The sequence below is a fragment of the Taudactylus pleione genome, unplaced genomic scaffold (assembly GCF_031769625.1).
Source record: "Taudactylus pleione unplaced genomic scaffold, aTauple2 ptg000066l, whole genome shotgun sequence".
NCBI lineage: Eukaryota > Metazoa > Chordata > Amphibia > Anura > Myobatrachidae > Taudactylus > Taudactylus pleione.
In genome coordinates this window covers 17,768,927-17,789,287 of record NW_028284468.1, presented here as the reverse complement: position 1 = coordinate 17,789,287, position 20,361 = coordinate 17,768,927, and the positions used below count along the sequence as shown (strand labels likewise).

General features: G+C 42.6%; 1 protein-coding gene across 2 annotated transcripts in view; it reads left to right on the top strand.

Annotated features, from left to right (window-relative positions):
* Positions 1-19,624, top strand: part of RHBDF1 (rhomboid 5 homolog 1) — a 188,714-nt gene extending 169,090 nt beyond the window's left edge. For both annotated transcript variants that reach the window (XM_088466712.1, XM_088466713.1), the window contains 3 exons: positions 730-830; positions 17,584-17,737; positions 18,726-19,624. In XM_088466712.1, the coding sequence (XP_088322838.1) occupies positions 730-830; positions 17,584-17,737; positions 18,726-19,145 (675 nt within the window). In that variant the 3' untranslated portion in view covers positions 19,146-19,624. The remainder of the gene's footprint in view (positions 1-729; positions 831-17,583; positions 17,738-18,725) is intronic.
* The last annotated feature ends 737 nt before the right edge of the window (positions 19,625-20,361 follow it).

The window sequence follows — 20,361 nt, the reverse complement described above, 5'->3', positions numbered from 1 at the left end:
AAATATGGGGTGAAAAAAAAATACAGAACACACTTATAAAAAAGTGAAATTAAATCCAGAGGGGTTCCCTTATATGCGGCAGGTGTTTTCTTAATTGCCAGAGTAGCGGCAGGTGCATTTTTGAAGAATTTTTAAAAATCATTTTAGGGACTTTAAAATATGCTTGCACCCATTTTCATGTACCCCAAATTTGATGGAACAAGTTATTTAAAAAAAAACAAAAAAAAAACTTAGGTGCTATTCTTCACCATTTCTTCAATAGCCGCATTTATGCACCTGCCGCGGCTATTACAATCCCCGACTTTCTTCAGCAGGCTAAAATGGGGTTACCCATAGTGATCCCCCATGTCTGGACATCTTCCTGAAAATTCACACATTTTTGCTACCTTTCCGCCAGCTCCCGTTTTCGCAGCTTCCTAATTGAATACGGGGATAAAGCAGGCACGCGCCCGATACTTTATCCCCGGAAAACCGCCGATGTGGAGCGAAAAGTCCAGCACGGACTTTTCGCTATCTAATTGAATATGGCCCTATAAATGATGGTTCATTGAAAAACACTGCCCCGAGTGCACATTTATAGAGCATCATTTCTATGCCTAAAGAAAATGTCAATAAAACATTAAGTTGTCCTGAAACAGTGTTCTGTTATGTTATTTCAGTTCTGGTTTTGCAATCTTTAGACGTTGTGATTTATAAGATGGTATAATCAGATTTCCTTATCATTCCTAGGTACATTGCATGGATGATGTGTGTGGCCTACTGCCATTCCTGAACCCAGAGGTTCCTGACCAGTTTTATAGGTTGTGGCTTTCTCTGTTCCTTCATGCCGGGTATGTTATATGTACAGTAGTCTTCACCTACAGATTTCAACAAGAAAAGTGCATGTATCTGATTGTGTGCAACTTCCATGTCACAGGTTTTAGCTAATGGTAGAATTTTCAGATTTTATGGATTTGGCCCCACCCTTAAGCTGGGTACACACTGCACAATTATCAGACCGATCATCCGATAATTGTATGACTTGCCCGATAATTGTATAGTGTGTATGCTGGAGCATTAGCCAATAAACGGCTTCAAATTCTTCTGCAACAGTCGGGAGATCGGGATCTGATGTGCTGCACACGCTATATTGTTCCTGACCTCCCAATCCCGTTGAAGAGAATTTAAGGAAGTAGACAAGGAAGGCCTAATTCAGCATTGTACGCTATGCCAATGTTTTCACAGTTGAGCGATTATCGGCCGTCTGCTCTTGCATCTGAGTCACGTGGCACATGCGTCAAAGTCCATTCCAGCAGTCGCAAGTAGCAACTTTTTATTTGCAGAGTGATTGACACTGATTGACCGTTTTGGTGAGGTTCCAGGATGTGCTGCCAAAAAGGCAGACGTCTCGCGACTATTTTCGGGAAAGTCACTGACTACATCTGCGATCCCTTATACACAAAACATGGCTCCGGGGTCTCAGTTCAGGCAGCCATTCTGCGTGACCATAGAGTCACTCAGGGGGCGATTATTGAAGGCTGTATGCAGCTGTGTATTAGCACAGAGTTGCTGGGATTTGCGATGGGGCTTGTGGGCGTCTCAATACAAATCCGGACATCTGGGATATTAGTATATTTTCGCATATCCTCTGCGTACACATATGTAGCAGCAGCAGAGACGTTACCGTACAGCTAGTAACCAGGCCCCAAGCTAGAAACTGCTCAGTGTGTACAGGTGCGCACCAAGCCAATAATCACTCTGCTGGATCAGAACGTTTATTGGATCGGCAGAATTTATCTGCATTTGTGTACCCAGCATTATATATCTAACCAAGCTAATGTTATGTATGCTGTACATAAGGGAAATGATTGGATCGGCAGAATATAACTGCAGGAATGTACCCAACATTATATATCTAACCAAGCTAATGTTATGTATGCTGTACGTAAGGGAAATGATTGGATCGGCAGAATATATCTGCAGGAATGTACCCAACATTATATATCTAACCAAGCTAATGTTATGTATGCTGTACATAAGGGAAATGATTGGATCGGCAGAATTTATCTGCAGGAGTGTACCCAACATTATATATCTAACCAAGCTAATGTTATGTATGCTGTACGTAAGGGAAATGATTGGATCGGCAGAATATATCTGCAGGAATGTACCCAACATTATATATCTAACCAAGCTAATGTTATGTATGCTGTACATAAGGGAAATGATTGGATCGGCAGAATTTATCTGCAGGAGTGTACCCAACATTATATATCTAACCAAGCTAATGTTATGTATGCTGTACATAAGGGAAATGATTGGATCGGCATAATTTATCTGCAGGAGTGTACCCAGCATGATATATCTAACCAAGCTAATGTTATGTATGCTGTACATAAGGGAAATGATTGGATCGGCAGAATTTATCTGCAGGAGTGTACCCAGCATTATATATCTAACCAAGCTAATGTTATGTATGCTGTACGTAAGGGAAATGATTGGATCGGCAGAATATATCTGCAGGAGTGTACCCAGCATTATATATCTAACCAAGCTAATGTTATGTATGCTGTACATAAGGGAAATGATTGGATCGGCAGAATTTATCTGCAGGAGTGTACCCAGCATGATATATCTAACCAAGCTAATGTTATGTATGCTGTACATAAGGGAAATGATTGGATCGGCAGAATATATCTGCATGTGTGTACCCAACATTATATATCTAACCAAGCTAATGTTATGTATGCTGTACATAAGGGAAATGATTGGATCGGCAGAATATATCTACAGGAATGTACCCAGCATTATATATCTAACCAAGCTAATGTTATGTATGCTGTACATAAGGGAAATGATTGGATCGGCAGAATTTATCTGCAGGAGTGTACCCAGCATGATATATCTAACCAAGCTAATGTTATGTATGCTGTACATAAGGGAAATGATTGGATCGGCAGAATATATCTGCATGTGTGTACCCAACATTATATATCTAACCAAGCTAATGTTATGTATGCTGTACATAAGGGAAATGATTGGATCGGCAGAATATATCTACAGGAATGTACCCAGCATTATATATCTAACCAAGCTAATGTTATGTATGCTGTACATAAGGGAAATGATTGGATCAGCAGAATTTATCTGCAGGAATGTACCCAGCATGATATATCTAACCAAGCTAATGTTATGTATGCTGTACATAAGGGAAATGATTGGATCGGCAGAATATATCTGCAGGAGTGTACCCAGCATTATATATCTAACCAAGCTAATGTTATGTATGCTGTACATAAGGGAAATGATTGGATCGGCAGAATTTATCTGCAGGTGTGTACCCAGCATTATATATCTAACCAAGCTAATGTTATGTATGCTGTACATAAGGGAAATATTAGCAATAATCAGGTAAAAACATATGTTGTCACATTCCATCAAAATGAGTTTACTAAATGCAAGAAAAACTGCATTCATTTACCTCAAATTCTCCAGGGTTGAACTACACCAATTGTGTGTATTTTCATTAAATATTTAGTATAGTTATTATTTAGTTAGATAGGAAAGAAAGAGGGTAGAAATGTATTTTTATTTTATACGTTTTTGTTTTTAGGTTTCCTTATTTGAGGTCTCTCCCAGCCAGAACTTATAGTATAAAGCAAATGTAAACTGGTTCTAGTGAACTCACAAGCCAGTTATTTGTATATAAATTTTGCCTTGATCTAATAGCAAAAGCTATTATTACGTTGAATGTAGCAACCAGCTTGGACACCTATACTATTATTTATAAACATATAATAAAACAGTTTACAAAACAATGTCAATGGAAGACACTTGTTAGTTTAACAGTACAGCAGACATTTAACATCACAATATTTAGAGTAAAGCTGGCCATCCACTATACAATTTTCTGTCGGATATCTGTCCAATCTGGCTGGTTGGAATGAAATCCTGGTGATGTATGGGAGCAAATGACAATCGTCCATTTGCTCACCAAGACTGGAAAACAGCCAAAAATGGTTGTTCAGACAAATTGGTTAAAACTCACATATTTAACCAATTTGAACAATTTATTTTGCCTTTTTTTCAGCGTTTAAAACCATATGGTTGACTGTCATTTGTTCCCATACATTACCAGGTTTTCATTCCAACCAGCCAGATTGGACAGATATCTGACAGAAAATTGTATAGTGGATGCCAAGCTTAAGCTATGACACTGAGGTGCAAATGTCTTGTTGAGTGTTGGGATTGGATGCAATACCCAAGTCACATGTCTTCAGAAATGCAATGATTTCCAACCTGCTGTTATCATCCTCTACTCCAGGCCTGGCCAACCTGTGGCTCTCCAGCTGTAGCAGGGCATTCTGGGACTTGTAGTTTCACAACAGCTGGAGAGCCACCGGTTGGCCAGGCCTGCTGTATACTCCGTTATTATTACTTCTGAAACAGTGCATATTCAGTTATCATAATCCACATATTCATTGTGCGTGGATCATTCTCTTACCATCTAAGTATTTTGCACTTATGATTATTTAAGTAATTACAGCCTTCTTGTGAGATCTACGACCCAGGTACCCAATAATGCACAATATACAAACCCTGGGATTGCTTAACTCTTGGTAGAGATAATTTATCACTTGCAAACTCAAGAAACTTTGCTCAGAATCTCTGGGTTTTTAACAGGCCCATAGCATACTGAATGAATAAAGTTACCTTTGTCTAAATGGCATTTATTACATTATAATTATTATATAGAAGACAAATGTTTAGACATATAATAAATACTATGTCATATTTTAGGCTCCATTACACTTTTTTTTTCTAGCATTGCTGGACACCTTATCTGGTTTATCTCAGCTGTATGAAGCCTGTTTGACCTGTGTATGTTATGGACAGGATAAATTTGTTAAGTCTTGTAGCTTTTATTTTGAAAATCCAAAGGAGTAATATCTGGAATTAGGATCCTTTCCCAGTTTGGGGATCACTACAGTTGGCATCTCCATAATATACACAGTTATTAAAATGAAAGTATCACTACTTAGATCACTCTGGAGGTAGTTCTAAGGTTTGTAGTGATGTGAAACAGCTAGCCATTTATTGAAATAATATATATTTGTTATTAATTTTGTCACCAGTGGAGATGTGGCTATAAAAATCACTTAAATAACGTAACAATTGTTCAATGTGTCCTCCATTGTGGTCAGCAACAGTTTTTATAACAGCATTTTCTGTAGCAGAACATAATATGTCAGGTGGAATAGCCAGCACATGTCATCTAGTGATGTCATTCAGATCCGACAGGTCCGTGATGTTGGTGGCCCAAATATTTGAAAGTAGTGACCATTCTTTGGTAAAGTGTAGCCTTGAAAAAAATTCCTGCACAGGCAGGCCAAAGAGACTATTGTGTGGGGCACTCTCAGTTAATGAATTATAATAGTAGAGAAATTGAATAGTTTGTTAATTTAAAACATAAACTTTTAATAATACTTGTTAAAATAATAGTGTGCCAGACACCCAGAAAAATATGGTAAGGTGTCCACTATAAATATATAAAAAATATATATATATATTTTTTTTTTGGATTGAAAAATCACTAGTTTTAATAGCAAAGTCCTGCTTTACAGAGAAAAACTTGATTCATAGCAGGAAAGATTAGGCAAAAGTAATATGAGCTATCTCTCTATCCCATATATGGAGAAAGAAAAGAAAAGAGACTCACATATAGATATTTTATCGTATATATATATATATATATATATATATATATGTATAATAGCAGCTACAAAATTAACACTGGTAATATATAGTATCTTTTTTTATGCATGGGATTACGATGAATAATCTTAATAATTACTATAAGACACCAAAGATGGTAAGTCAGCTCAAAATATTGTAAAATAATGGAATTAATTGTTTCTAGTCAGAATTTGCAAGAAAATTGTCTCAGGTCTATTATTTGTATCAACTCAGAATACTCTGCGAATAGTCTGAATCAAAATTATATTCAAGTGTCACACAATAAAAATGTGTACATATAAAAATTGATGAGAAGTTGATATCATACAATTAAATTGTGTACATATAAAAATGAGAAGTTGGTACATAAATCGCTTGCATATGTGGCACAAAAATAGACTTATGAGTGAATAAATGTAAAGAATATTTTGAGCTGACTTACCATCTTTGGTGTCTTATAGTAATTATTAAGATTATTCATCGTAATCCCATGCATAAAAAAGATACTATATATTACCAGTGTTAATTTTGTAGCTGCTATTATACATATATATATATTATATATATATATATATATATATATATATATACGATAAAATATCTATATGTGAGTCTCTTTTCTTTTCTTTCTCCATGTATGGGATAGTGAGATAGCTCATATTACTTTCGCCTAATCTTTCCTGCTATGAATCAAGTTTTTCTCTGTAAAGCAGGACTTTGCTATTAAAACTAGTGATTTTTCAATTAAAAACAATATATATATATATATTTTTTATATATATTTATAGTGGACACCTTACCATATTTTTCTGGGTGTCTGGCACACTATTATTTTAAGTATTATTAAAAGTTTATGTTTTAAATTAACAAACTATTCAATTTCTCTACTATTATAATTCATTAACTGAGAGTGCCCCACACAATAGTCTCTTTGGCCTGCCTGTGCAGGAATTTTTTTCAATTTGTTGTTTCTGACTATTGGGTGCACCACCAACACCATTATCACTGTAAAGGATTTCTTCCAAAGCACATATCATTATGGTTGGTTTATCTATCTATTTATTTTTATAATCATATTTATAATATTTACTTTTTGTTTCTCTGTGCAGAATCTCAGTTCCCACCTTCCCCTCTCCTGTTTCTTATAAAGTGTAGCCTTAGCAATTGTTGAGCTTTTCAAGTGATTTTATTACTACATCGCCACCTAGTGACAACATTTATAACTCTTTTTTTTTTTTCAATAAATGGCTAGTGCATCCTCTGATTTACCTGTTGTCAAAATGTAAAATTGTTATGTGTCTGAGAACTCACTTCAGGGACACTTTCATTTTTATAACTCTGTACAGCAGGGGTATTCAACATGCGGCCCTCAAGCTGTGGAACTATACATTCCAGCATGCCCTGCCACTGTTTTAGCATGCTCTAATAGCAAAACTGGGGCAGGACATGCTGGGATGTGTAGTTCCACAACAGCTGGATGGCCGAATATTGAATACCCCTGCTGTACAGTATATATATTAACTAGGAGATGTGGGTTGTGATGCAAATGAGAGCTTCTTATACTCTGCTTGATCTACCCATCACATTCCGCGTACACTTAGACGTCAACCGTGGCATTCCAAATTCACAAGATACCTACAAAAACTCTCACGTAAAGTAGAACGTCAGTGGCGAAAGTCTCATACTCCAAGTGACTTCCTCACATATAAGACGATCTACCACTCATATCGTAATGCACTGGATAATGCCAAACAGACATATTTCCAATCTGTTATCTCTGCCCAAGCCTCTAACCCCAAGCGCCTTTTTAATACATTTAAATCACTTCTTACCCCTCCATCACCCAAACCACCTGCTACTATCAGTGCACAAGATCTTGCTTCCTATTTCAAAAACAAGATTGATAATATCCGAAATGAAATGGTATGCACTTCCTCAGCCAGGGTCTTGTTCAATTCCCTACCTGAACCCAGTGGCACGTTCTCATCATTTGACCCCACTAATGAAGATGAAGTAGCTACACTCTTCTCATCCTCCTACTCTACTACCTCTCCTCTTGATCCTATACCCTCACAAATCAGTAAAGCTCTGTCTCCTGTGCTCATTCCACACTTAACTAAAATCTGTAATCTCTCTTTCTCTACTGTTATCTTTCCATCACTGTTCAAGCATGCAGTGATCACTCCCATTTTGAAAAAACAAAATTCTGGCCCTAACTCTCTCTCAAATTACCGTCCTATCTCCCAGCTACCTTGCCCCTCCAAGCTACTGGAGAGACTTGCCTACACTCGCCTCACATACTTTCTTAACACCCACAACTTATTGGATCCACTTCAGTCAGGCTTACATTCCGAACACTTCACTGAGACAGCACTGACTAAGGCCCTGATTCAGAGCCGGACGCTCTGACCAGAGCGCTCGCTCTGAATCAGGGCCCACCTCCATAAATATGGAGCGTCCTGCTGGACGCTCGTATAGCTGTGGGTCACCACCCACAGCATATACGAGCGTGCAGGATGATGGTCGCGATGGTCTTGACCATCGCGACCATCGCCACTGCGAGCAGAAGCCTGCGGTCGGGTTTCTCAACCGCAAGGCCAGGAGTGATTTTGGCTCTATCAGAGCCAAAATCACTCCCACTGACATCACTAGTGTTGTCAGTGGGGCCGGCTTCTGACGGTAGGCGTTCCCTTGGGAATGCCTCCGTCTGGCAGGCACGCCCCCGGCATGCCCACCAAAGGGGGCGTGCTGTCAATCAACATCGACAGCACGCCCCCTTTGATCAGACACTACGAGCGAAGGAAAGTCTTTCGCTCGTCGTGTCTCGTGCATGCGCACGACGGAGCTCCCTCCGTCGTGCGCATGCGCAGTGCAGACCATCGACCCACTTGCGAGCGGACAGCCGCTCGCGAGTGGGTCTGAATCAGGCCCCAAGGTAGTAAATGATCTGGACACTGCCAAGGCTAAAGGCCATTATTCACTTCTAATTTTTCTAGATCTCTCAGCTGCCTTTGACACTGTTGACCACTCTCTTCTCATACAAACACTACAATCCATAGGTCTTCAAGACACAGACCTTTCTTGGTTCTCATCCTACCTATCTAATCTCTCTTTCACTGTTCGCTTTTCTGATTCTACCTCCACTTCGCTACCTCTATCATTTGGAGTACCACAAGGTTCAGTATTAGGTCCTCTGCTTTTCTCAATATATACCACCTCTCTTGGCAAACTAATCAGCTCTTTTGGTTTTCAGTATCATCTGTACGCGGACGATACTCAAATTTACCTATCCTCCACAGATTTGTCACCATCTGTGCTGGTCCGTGTCACTGAATGCCATTTCATCTTGGATGTCATCTCGCCACCTCAAATTTAATATATCCAAAACAGAATTAATTATATTTCCACCAGCCAATAGCAGTTACCAACCTGATATCTCTATTACTGTTGACAACTCGACAATCAACCCCACCCCACAAGCTCGCTGCCTAGGTGTGATTCTTGACTCTGAACTGTCTTTTGTTCCCCACATTCAATCTGTCTCTAAATCCTGTTACATACATCTAAGAAACATAGCCAAAATTCGATCATATCTTACGCAAGACACTGCAAAAACGCTAATACACGCACTCATAATTTCCCGCATTGACTATTGCAATAGTCTCCTTATTGGTCTTCCCAAAAACAGGCTCTCCCCACTACAATCCATTTTGAATGCAGCTGCGAGGTTGATCTTTCTCACCAAACGTTTAGTGTCTGCTGATCCACTCTGTCTGTCCCTCCATTGGCTGCCGGTCTTCTACCGTATTCAATTTAAAATACTTACACTCACACATATAGCTATTAACCAAACCACACCAACATACATCTCTTCCCTTATCTCAAAATATCTTCCAACCCGATATCTCCGTCCTGCACAAGATCTGCGTCTCTCATCCCCGCACATTACTTGTTCCCTTGCGCGGTTACAGGGCTTTTTTCGGGCTGCACCCACCCTGTGGAATGCCCTCCCATGCACAATAAGACTTTCCACTAGTTTCCAAACATTCAAGCGTTCTCTGAAAACTCACCTCTTTAGACAAGCTTATCAGATTCCAGGACCGCCCACCTAACCTTTTATAGCTCCCTATCTAACTCTCTTCTTATAGTAAACACCTATCACATCTTCTCTTTCTTCAATTGAACATCCTCCTAACCCTAGACCAACTTTCCAGTGTGATTGGATTATACAGCCCACCAAGAATATCTGCAACTGGGCTGGACCAATTTGCAATATGTAGCACCTCCACCTTGTGTATCAACACCTATTTCCCTATAGATTGTAAGCTTGCGAGCAGGGCCCTCTTACCCTTATGTATGTCATGTATGTATGTCTTTTACAACCCAGTATAATGTTAATCTTGATTCAAATTGTAAAGCGCAACGGAATTTTCTGCGCTATATAAGAAACTGTTAATAAATAAATAAATAAATCTTTCCACCATGATATTATATGACAGGCCAATTGTTGGATTTTGAAGGTAGTTTCAGATTTTTTAACCTTTGTTTCTACTTCAGGGTCAATAGGGGGTCCACAGGGTGACCTTGGGGTATAGGTGATGTAGAGTCATCTGGGAACCTTACGCAGTAATTTTTTCTCCCAGGATGCACTTGGGTCTCCCTCTATACCCCGCCCCCAGGCCAGAGGCACCTCCGTTTCGTTGGGTGCCCGGTCGGAGTCAGGTCACTGACGCGCAGGGGGGCTGTTAACACAACCCCTGAAGTTTTCTTCAGAATAGCGGCAGCACGGACAGTCCAGGAGATGTCCGCACTACCGCTCCGTCAACCCGCCGGTGTCGAGACGCCGGTACTGATCGGCGGGCCTCTGGGGTCTTGGCTAGCAGGAACCCCAGAGGATCCCTGGACTGCGGCCGGATGCTACGAGGATGCAGGTAAGCTGCGTGTCACTGCGGTGGTGCGCGCCGAGTCGCAGTCTTGTTCCCTCAGGGCTGGGGACTCCCTGGGGATGACAGCAAGTGGGGCTGAGTCCTGCGCCCCCACTAGGTGTGGAGCTCGGGTCCCCCTTCATACCTCTCCTCCTGGACGGTGGTCAGTGTATGCGTAATTGACCAGTAAATGCAATTTAGTGCAGGTATTATTATTATTCTGCATTGTATGTGACCAGTGGCGGGCTGGGCCGGGGGGCAGGGTGCCATGTGCCCCCGGGCCGCAGCGTCATGCGGGCCGCGGGCAGTCTGTGTCACTGTGACACAGACTGCACTGCGTGTGTAGCGCTGACCGGACGGAGTAATGGGAGTGACGCTCCTGCAGTGGGTAATGGGAGTGACGCGTCACTCCCATGACGCATCACTCCCATAGTGCAAAGCGGCGGACGGAGGAGCTGATCTCGGCGGCGGGACCAGGAGCAGGAGTGTCAGGTAAGTGGGGGTTTTTTTATATTATGTGTGTTTACTGCGGAGGGTCTGGCACTATAAGGAGGAGACCACTACTGGGGGCACTACAAAGGGGGGGGACTACTACTACTGGGGGCGCTACAAGGGGGGGGGACTACTACTACTGGGGGCACTACAAGGGGGGGGACTACTACTACTGGGGGCGCTACAAGGGGGGGGACTACTACTACTGGGGGCCCTACAAGGGGGGGACTACTACTACTGGGGGCACTACAAGGGGGGTCCTACTACTGGGGGGGACTACTACTAGGGACACTACAAGGGGACTACTACTAGGAGCATTGCATAGGGGGGAGGGGACTACTACTAGGGGCACTACATAGGGGGGAGGGGACTACCACTGGGGGCACTGCATCGAGGGACCACTGCTGGGGGCTCTATATAAAGGGCAATAGTGGGGGTACTGCATAGGGGGAAGACTACAACTGGGGCCACTATTTAAGGGGCACTGCATAAGGGTTACCACTACTGGGGACACTATATAAGGGGCTTACTACTGGGGGCACAAGGGGCACTGCATAGGGGGGGATCACTACTGGGGGCACTACTCGAGGCCTGCATAAGGGTGTCCTCTCCTGAGGGGGGGGGGCGCCGTAGCACGCACATTCTTTCGGGCAAACTGGCTGCACGCTACTCCTCTGCCAGGGCCGCCTGCATGCATTTGCCCCCCAGGCTAAAAGTTGCCAGCCAGCCCCTGTATCTGACTGTATGCTAGTGCTGCTTGTCTGAGTTTCACTTTTTGAATTGTCAGATATTTTACTTTCCCTGTGCCTGTTCTTTCTCTCTGAAGCCCTAACACAGGTGTTGTCAGGGTACACCCTCACAGTTTCTTATTTCTGTGTAGAGGTCACATACAGTATGTTGGTATCTTCTTCACTATGTCTGGCAGTGAGAGTGATATGCCTAATTTGGCTCCCGCCCTGTTGTCCTGTAAAAAATGTACAGCGGATTTAGGGGTGGGAGACATGGCACTGGAGGGATTATGTTTGCGGTACTATGCTCCCCTAGGTCCCTCTACGGTCCCTGACACTCCGCAGGAGCCTCCGTGTGCGTGCGTTTAGCTGTCCCTCCTGTGTTTTCTCCCCTGGGGTTCACACAGCAGCAGCTTATGCCCACTCAAAGCTTGCTTCAGGCGGCTGCACCCATGCAGGTGCTATCTCCCCAGTGGGTTAAAACAGTTCCCACTGCATTGCAAAATGTTGCAGAAGTGCGACAGAAGGAGGCCACTCAGGGCAGACCGGCTAAAAGGTATTTGCTGTCATCCCAATCTACTCTGTATGATGATGACAAAGTCTCATCTGAAGATGGGGTGCTCCCGGATGACTCTGACTCCGACTTCTATACACGGGAGAGTGAGTCCAAGTCCAAAATATATAATCCGGGTCTGGTACAAGCTGTCCGTGCGGCATTGGTCATAGAGGAGGACGATCCTCCGGCACCTAAGTCCAGACGTGCCCTTTTTAAGCCTGTAAAGGTGGCCACGGCCATATTTCCTTTGTCCGACCAGCTAATGGACCATCTGGAGGTGGCATGGAAAAATCCTGGGAAGTGTTACCAGCCGCAGAAGCGTCTGGCCCATGCTTATCCCTTCGCTGAGGATTATTTTTCAAAATGGGAAACTTCACCAGCGGTGGTTTCCCACATCACACGCTTGGTTAAAAGCGCCACTCTCCCTATGCCTTCCACATCATCCCTAAAGGATGTCACAGATAGGAAGGTGGAGGTTTGCCTGAAGTCCATTTATTCCCTTTAAGGTGCCACATGCAGACCAATTATGGCTATCTGCTGGGTGGCTCGGGCTATGGAATACTTGGCAAACACCCTGGAGTGGTCCTTGTCTTCAGATGCGACCACGGAGCAGTTGAATCTGGTGGGCAACTTGCGATATTCCGCTACCTATATAAATTAAGCGGCCTTGGATGTCAGCTTATTGAATGCCAGGATTTCTACGGTGGCAATTGCAGCTCGCCGCTCCCTGTGGCTTCACTCTTGGAGGGCAGATGCGGACTCCAAGGACTTGAAGTGTTTACCCTATAATGGTAAGGTCCTGTTTGGCCCTGATTTGGACAAAATTGTGGATACACTGGCAAGCACTAAGTCGGCTTGCCTGCCTTCTGCTCCTGTTCCCCCGGGCTCTCGAACTTCGTCCTTTCGGACCTATCGAGCCCAGGTAAGGTTACAATCCAGTCCTTTCCTAGGCCGTCAACCACCAAGAAAACTACCAAGCCTAAGAAACAAGCTTGGAGTGCGAGACATCCAGCTGCCAAGCCTGATGACAAGCCCTCAGCCTGACGGGGCGAGCCTCCCCTTGGGTGATCCCAGGGTGGGAGGCCTACTTATTCAATTCGCCCACCGTTGGTGTCTGACTATTACAGACACCTGGGTGAGAGAATTGGTCTCTCGTGGGTATGCCCTCTCCTTCTGCAGACGGCCTCCCCATCAGTTCTTCTGCACAGGCCTCCTATCAAACAAGGACAAGGCCTTGTCTATTCAAAGGGCATTAAAATCAATGCTTCAGGCAGGATCCCACCGACCTATCCTCAATCCCAAGTTCCTGAACAAGTTCCTCAGGGTACCTCAGTTCAGGGTGGAAACTCTATGTTCCATTATACTGGCTATGGAGCAGTCTTCAGAGCCCTACAACAAGCCAGGCTCATTCTTCACGGAAAACCCGTGCAAGTTCAGTCAGACAACACCACAACCATGGCTTACATAAACCACCAAGGAGGGACTCGAAGTGTCAGAGGTGTCACGCATTCTGACATGGGCGGAAGGCCATCTACCAGCCATATCGGCAGTGTTCATTACAGGAGTTCCTCAGTCGTCACGACGTGCATCCTGGGTAATGGTCTCTTCACCAAGAGGTGTCTCAGCTCCTAGTGGACAGGTGGGGCCATCCGGACGTGGACCTCATGGCCTCTCGACAAAATCACAAACTTCCACTGTACGGGTCCAGGACAAGAGATGTCAAGGCTCTCTTTTTAGACACTCTGTCAGTCAAGTGGACCTTCCAGTTTGCGTACCTCTTCCCTTCAATCTCCCTTCTTCCTTGAGTGCTTTGGAAGTGCAAACAAGAAGTAGGCACTGTCCTGTTGGTGGCTCCAGCATGGCCCAGACGTCACTGGTACTCTGATCTTCAGAGTCTCTCCATCGACACTCCGTTGCTGTTGCCTCAACATCTGGACCTTTTGCCTCAACGTCTGGACCTTTTGTCTCAAGGTCCTTGCATTTACCCGGACCTGGGTCATCTGTCTTTGATGGCGTGGCTCTTGAGACATCTCTCCTGAGGTCCAAGGGTTTTTGTGGCTCTGTGGCCAGGATTTACCACAGGGTCTGGCATACCTACTTTGAATGGTGTCGTCCCAGAGGTTACGACCCCCAAGTGTTTAGGGTATCCAGAGTGTTGGCTTTCCTGCAGGTGGGTTTGGACTAGGGGTGAGCGGATTCGGTTCTACTCGGTTCCGTTCGGTTTTAAAAACCGAATCTTATTGGCTATCAGCTGTCACGAGTTTTGGATAGCCAATAAGATTCGATTTTTAAAACCGAACGGAACCGAGTAGAACCGAATCCGCTCACCCCTAGTTTGGACCTTGGTTTCTGCCTTGCTTCACTGAAGGTGCATGTCTCTGCCCTTTCAGTGTGGTTTCAGCGAAGGATTGTTCCTCTCTGTGATATCCGCACTTTCCTTCAAGGGGTCCTTCGCATTCAGCCTCCCTTTGTCCCTCCTGTGGCGCCTTGGGATTTGGCTGTTGTTCTTCGGGCCCTCCAGGGCCCTCTATTTGAACCCCTGGACTTGGTGGATCTCAAGCGGCTTACTGCTAAGACAGTTTTTCTTCTAGCTATTGCTTCTACCAGAAGAGTGTCAGATTTGGGGGCTCTCTCTTGTCGTTCCCCATTTCTGGTTTTTCACCGGGACAGGTTCCTTCCTAAGGTGGTCTCTAGTTTCCACATTAATGAGGAAATTATTGTGCCAGCCTTTAATTCCCCAGACCTCTCAGCAGGTGAGGCCTCTTTGGATGTGTTACGTGCCCTCATGATTTATGTGGCCCGTACCAGTTCCCTTCGGAAGTCAGACTCCTTGTTTGTCCTCTACGGCTTTCATAAGAAGGAATGGCCAGCCAATAAACAAACTTTGGCTAGGTGGCTTCGCATGGCTATCTCTGAAGCTTACGTTCATGAGGGCCTTCCAGTGCCGCCCTCTGTTACTGCTCATTATACTCAGTCTGTGGGTCCTTCATGGGCAGCTCGCCGTGGTGCCTTGGCTGTTCAGCTTTGTAAGGCGGCCATGTGGTCTTCTGTCCAGACCTTTCTGAGGTATTATGCCTTTGATACCTTTGCCTCTCAAGATGCATCCTTGGGGTGGCGGATTCTCCTCTTGGCACAGGAGCATCCCCACCCTTCAGGGTACTGCTTTGGGACATCCCCGAGGTCACCCTGTGGACCCCCTATGGACCCTGAAGTAGAAAATTAGAGATATGGTAAGAACTTACCTTTGTTATCTCTCTTTCTACGAAGTCCAAAGGGGCCACAGGGCACCCACCCTGTCGCACCTGTGCTTCAGATGGGCTTTGCTCTGGTCACCGGTTTTACCATCTCCTTCTGTGTGAGAATGTGATTCTCATGTGTTCCAGACTGTCTTCTCTCTCTTTTATCCTTTTCCGGCCTTTGGTTTGCTATGAAACTGAGGTGCCTCCGGCCTGGGGGCGGGGTATAGAGGGAGACCCAAGTGCATCCTGGGAGAAAAAATTACTGCTTAAGGTGCCCGGATGACTCTGTATCACCTATACCCCCCCAAGGTCACCCTGTGGACCCTATGGACTTCGTACAAAGAGAGATAACAAAGGTAAGTTCTTACCTTATATCTCATTATCTTCAAGAAGCTTAATGAAGCTTCCTTCATCTGCCTTCTGCCAATATACATTTGGTACTTACACCTTTTCTTTTTGAATAGAGTATTCTTTTTTATAAATTTATGTGAAACATATAATAGCAGCAGTACATATAAATAAAAAATCATACATACATATCTTACATAATTCGTACAATGGAAAAAATAAAATAAAAAAACAAAGGAAAGACAAAACTACAAGGGTCAAATGTATTTCACATATCGTCTTTGACACTAATATAACAAGAGATTATCACGGCGAGATTATCACGGCTAATAGGATTGACCCCTTAGTCTTACTTTACGGGCAAGATACTAATACTGCTCATATTCCACAGTCACATTAACTCTTTAAAATCTGGCCCAGTAGAAGCCAACCATGATCTAGCCAAGCAGACTTTTGCAAGTGCACATAAATTATTAGCATATTGAGTATTATAATGGTCCAGGTCATCATTTCCTCTAGCACCTATGCTACAAATCCTCGGTATAAGTACTGTAAACGGAATACCAGTTTGAGACAGACTTCACCTTGGACCAAAATACTTGAATCACACAGCAGTCCCACAACAGATGCCAGAAAGTCACCTGAGTATTACCACAGTCGGGGCAGAGATCAGACTGTCTACCTCCAAAACACACTAATCTAACTAGAATTAAATATACTCTATGTACAATAAATAGCTGTATTTGCTGAAATCGTAAAGACGTGGTAGCCTTACTTGGGAGCTCCAAAGCTGCTTCCCATTCCTCATCACTAATGGCACCAACCATAGATTCCCAACCACTACGCAGGTTAGATAAAACTTCACTATGATGAGAGGACAACATAAAGGAGTAGGTTAAAGACATTGATTTCACAGGTCCCAAAGTAGATAAGAACTCTTTCACTGGGGAAGGGGCAATAGATGGAGGACCATCCTTAAATTAGGCTTCAAGGGCATGTCTAAGTGGCAAAAACCTGTAGAAATAGGTAGCCAAAAGATTATATTCATCTCTCAATTGAGTAAAGGATTTCAAAACACCATTGGAGTATAACTATCCTACTGTACCAATGACCATTTTATCCCAAACCTATCTTATAGAAAGGGAATCCAGTTAAGACAATCGACACAAATACCACAAGGGGGTATATCCGGGTCAATGTCAGTAAACTGAGATAGTGTATGTACCTCTCGCCATATTCTGACTGCTTGAATAAGCAACGGGGGACTATACCTAGTTTGTACTTACACCTTTAGTTATAGTGACAGACATATCTTCCATGTCTCTCACCCTTCTTTCAGTCATCTCTCTATGTTTATACATTTGTTTGTTTATCATCCCTGATTACTGTCTGTGTTACCTATTAGGGCACATATAACCAATGCACCACTTCATTTCACTTTGGTCCCCCCCACAGTAAAGGTGAATGAAGTGAAAGCACAGTCTATTGAATGTAACAGCCTGCTAAATATATAACAGTGTATTACACAGGAATATGTGTGAAATGCTTGTGTTCATTATTGTGTATGTTTATATTTGCAGAATCTTGCACTGTTTGGTTTCCATCTGCTTCCAGATGACAATACTTCGAGATCTGGAAAAGTTGGCGGGCTGGCACAGAATCTCCATTATTTATATATTAAGTGGGATTACTGGAAATCTTACTAGTGCTATTTTTCTGCCGTACAGAGCTGAGGTATCAACTTTTATTTGTTTACCTATTTTTTACTTCTGTCTCTTTAAAAGGGAACTAAGCATAAAGAAAATCTGAAAAATATTATTCTTTTTTTTAAATAGCAAATCATATTTTACAGTCTCCAACTTCTCCCTCTATTAAAGGAAGCAGTGTACGCAATGTTAGATATATAAAGGAAGAAACGAAGTGAGATGTGGGACACGTTCTGTTATGGGAAATGCAGATATGGATGGGAGTTTGGCCTGCCAGTTCCCAGACATCATCATCACTGTTGACGAAATGCTAAGACATTGCTACTAGTACTGGGCTTGGGGGAGATTCAATAAGCCACTGTAATTTACTGCAGGCTAATTGATCGCCGTGAAAAGAAATCCCCAACAACTGTGCTGTTATCAAGTGATAACAGCCAGTTAACTCAGGAATCCATGAACTTTTCTCAGATTCAGTCTATTAACCAGTAACACGTTCATTTAATGGAATTAACATAGGTATCGGGGGAATTTTTACTTTTGTCTCTTTAGAAGGTAACTAAACAAAGAATATCGGAAAAATGTGTGCATCATGAAAATCGGAAAAATATTTTTCTTTTTTAATTGCTACCTCCCTTTTTCACCCCTAATAATTTATCTGGGTTTATGAATCTCCCCCTTAATCTGTTGTAAAATTATGTTTAGTTTGGTACTGTCAACAAATTTTCAGATTAAGATGTCTTTTTAATCTACTTTTTACCTTCAGCCTTTTTTCTTTTTTTTTTAACTTTGAACAATCATTTCAGTAACACAAATTTAACACTTAAAATTAATGTTATGCTATTAAACATTTTTTTTTTTAATTCTATCTTTACCTATATTTAATCTCCTATCTTACTGCACTTTTAGCCGGCTTCACTCTTATAAAACAGCCGCATATTGCATGTAAATAAGGAGTAATTATTTAATTCAGGTAATTTTAATTTTGTTAATATTAATGAGGAATATTTTTCTTTTAGGTTGGACCGGCTGGATCCCAGTTCGGAATCTTGGCATGCCTTTTTGTAGAGCTTTTTCAAAGTTGGCAGATTCTAGAACGGCCATGGAGGGCCTTCTTCAAACTATTTGCTGTTGTCATCTTCCTATTCACGTTTGGCCTTCTTCCATGGATTGACAATTTTGCTCACATTTCTGGCTTTATTAGCGGTTTCTTCTTATCTTTTGCATTTCTCCCTTACATTAGCTTTGGCAAGTTTGACATGTACCGAAAAAGGTGTCAAATTATAATTTTTCTACTTATATTTTTTGGACTCTTCTCAGGACTAGTGGTTTTATTCTATGTTTATCATATCAAGTGTGAATGGTGCGAGTACCTAACCTGTATCCCCTTTACAGATAAATTCTGTGAGAAATATGACCTTGATGCACAACTTCATTGACACTTTATAACTAGAGATGGAATTTTTATACAAACTATATTTGAGTATTTTTTATGTTTTACAGATATGGTGTTACATTGTTATTATTAAAGGTACTGAAGGAATAACATAGCCATTATATCCCACAAGCTGCTGAATTTAAATTACTGAGTAATTAACCTTATCGACGCAATAGTCAAGAAGTGACAGGTATACGAAAATGATCGTCTTTTGCTGTGGGAATTGAAATATTTCTTTTCTATATAGCCATATTAAAAAGTATATTCTTAAAGTGCACATTGTTAATTTAAACTGTAAATATAGTATTTGATAACTTTTGCTAAAATATATCTCAGATGATTTTACTGTCTGAAAGCAGAACTATTTGTTTCTTTGTTCACTTTTTTTGAACGCTAGTGTGATGTCTTTTTGATGGACTAATTCAATTATTTGTTTTTTAAATATTTTTGTCCTGCAGGCACTGCTGTAGTAAATAAACTATGGGGTAGCGTTTTAGCTACCTTAGCTGTAATAAAAAAATATTGAATATTGAGCGTTTCTTTTACTTACTATAGTACTTTGTATACATTTCCACCTTTACTGGTAACATAGATATATTATTAATACGTACCATGTCAACATTTTTAACTCACAGGTAACTTATATGTACTCTTTTCAAATCACCTACAGATGTGCCCTTTATACATTCTTGCTGCAGTCGTGCCAAACAGCCCCTCTTGGTACACCAGGTTTCACCCAAAACTGCATCTTATACATAATGCAATGCGTCTAGGACACACCAGGAGACTGTGCTAATTAATTACATACTGATATGTGACACTTGTATATAGGGGTGTTTTAAGAGAGGAGGGGGCCCGTGTGCAGCCTCTGTTTGGGCCCCCTCCTATCTGTAAGCGCACTGAGGGGCTCATTCAGACCTGCTCGCAAGTGCCGATGCGCTCGCAAGCGGGTCAATGTCGAGGCCCTGCGCACGCGCAGTTGCCGCACTGCGCGTGCACAAGCCCCGGAGCGAGAGAGAAATTCTCTCGCTCCAGGGCTTACTACAAAAGGGGTCGGCTGTCAATGGTGATCGACAGCTCGCACCGTTTTGTAGGCGGGGCGGGGGGGTTGCTTGCCAAACGGAGGTGTTCCCGACGCAACGCCTGCCGTTTGGGGGCGGCCCTACTGACATCACTCGTGATGTCAGTGGTGAGCTTCCGGCTCTAATAGAGCCGAA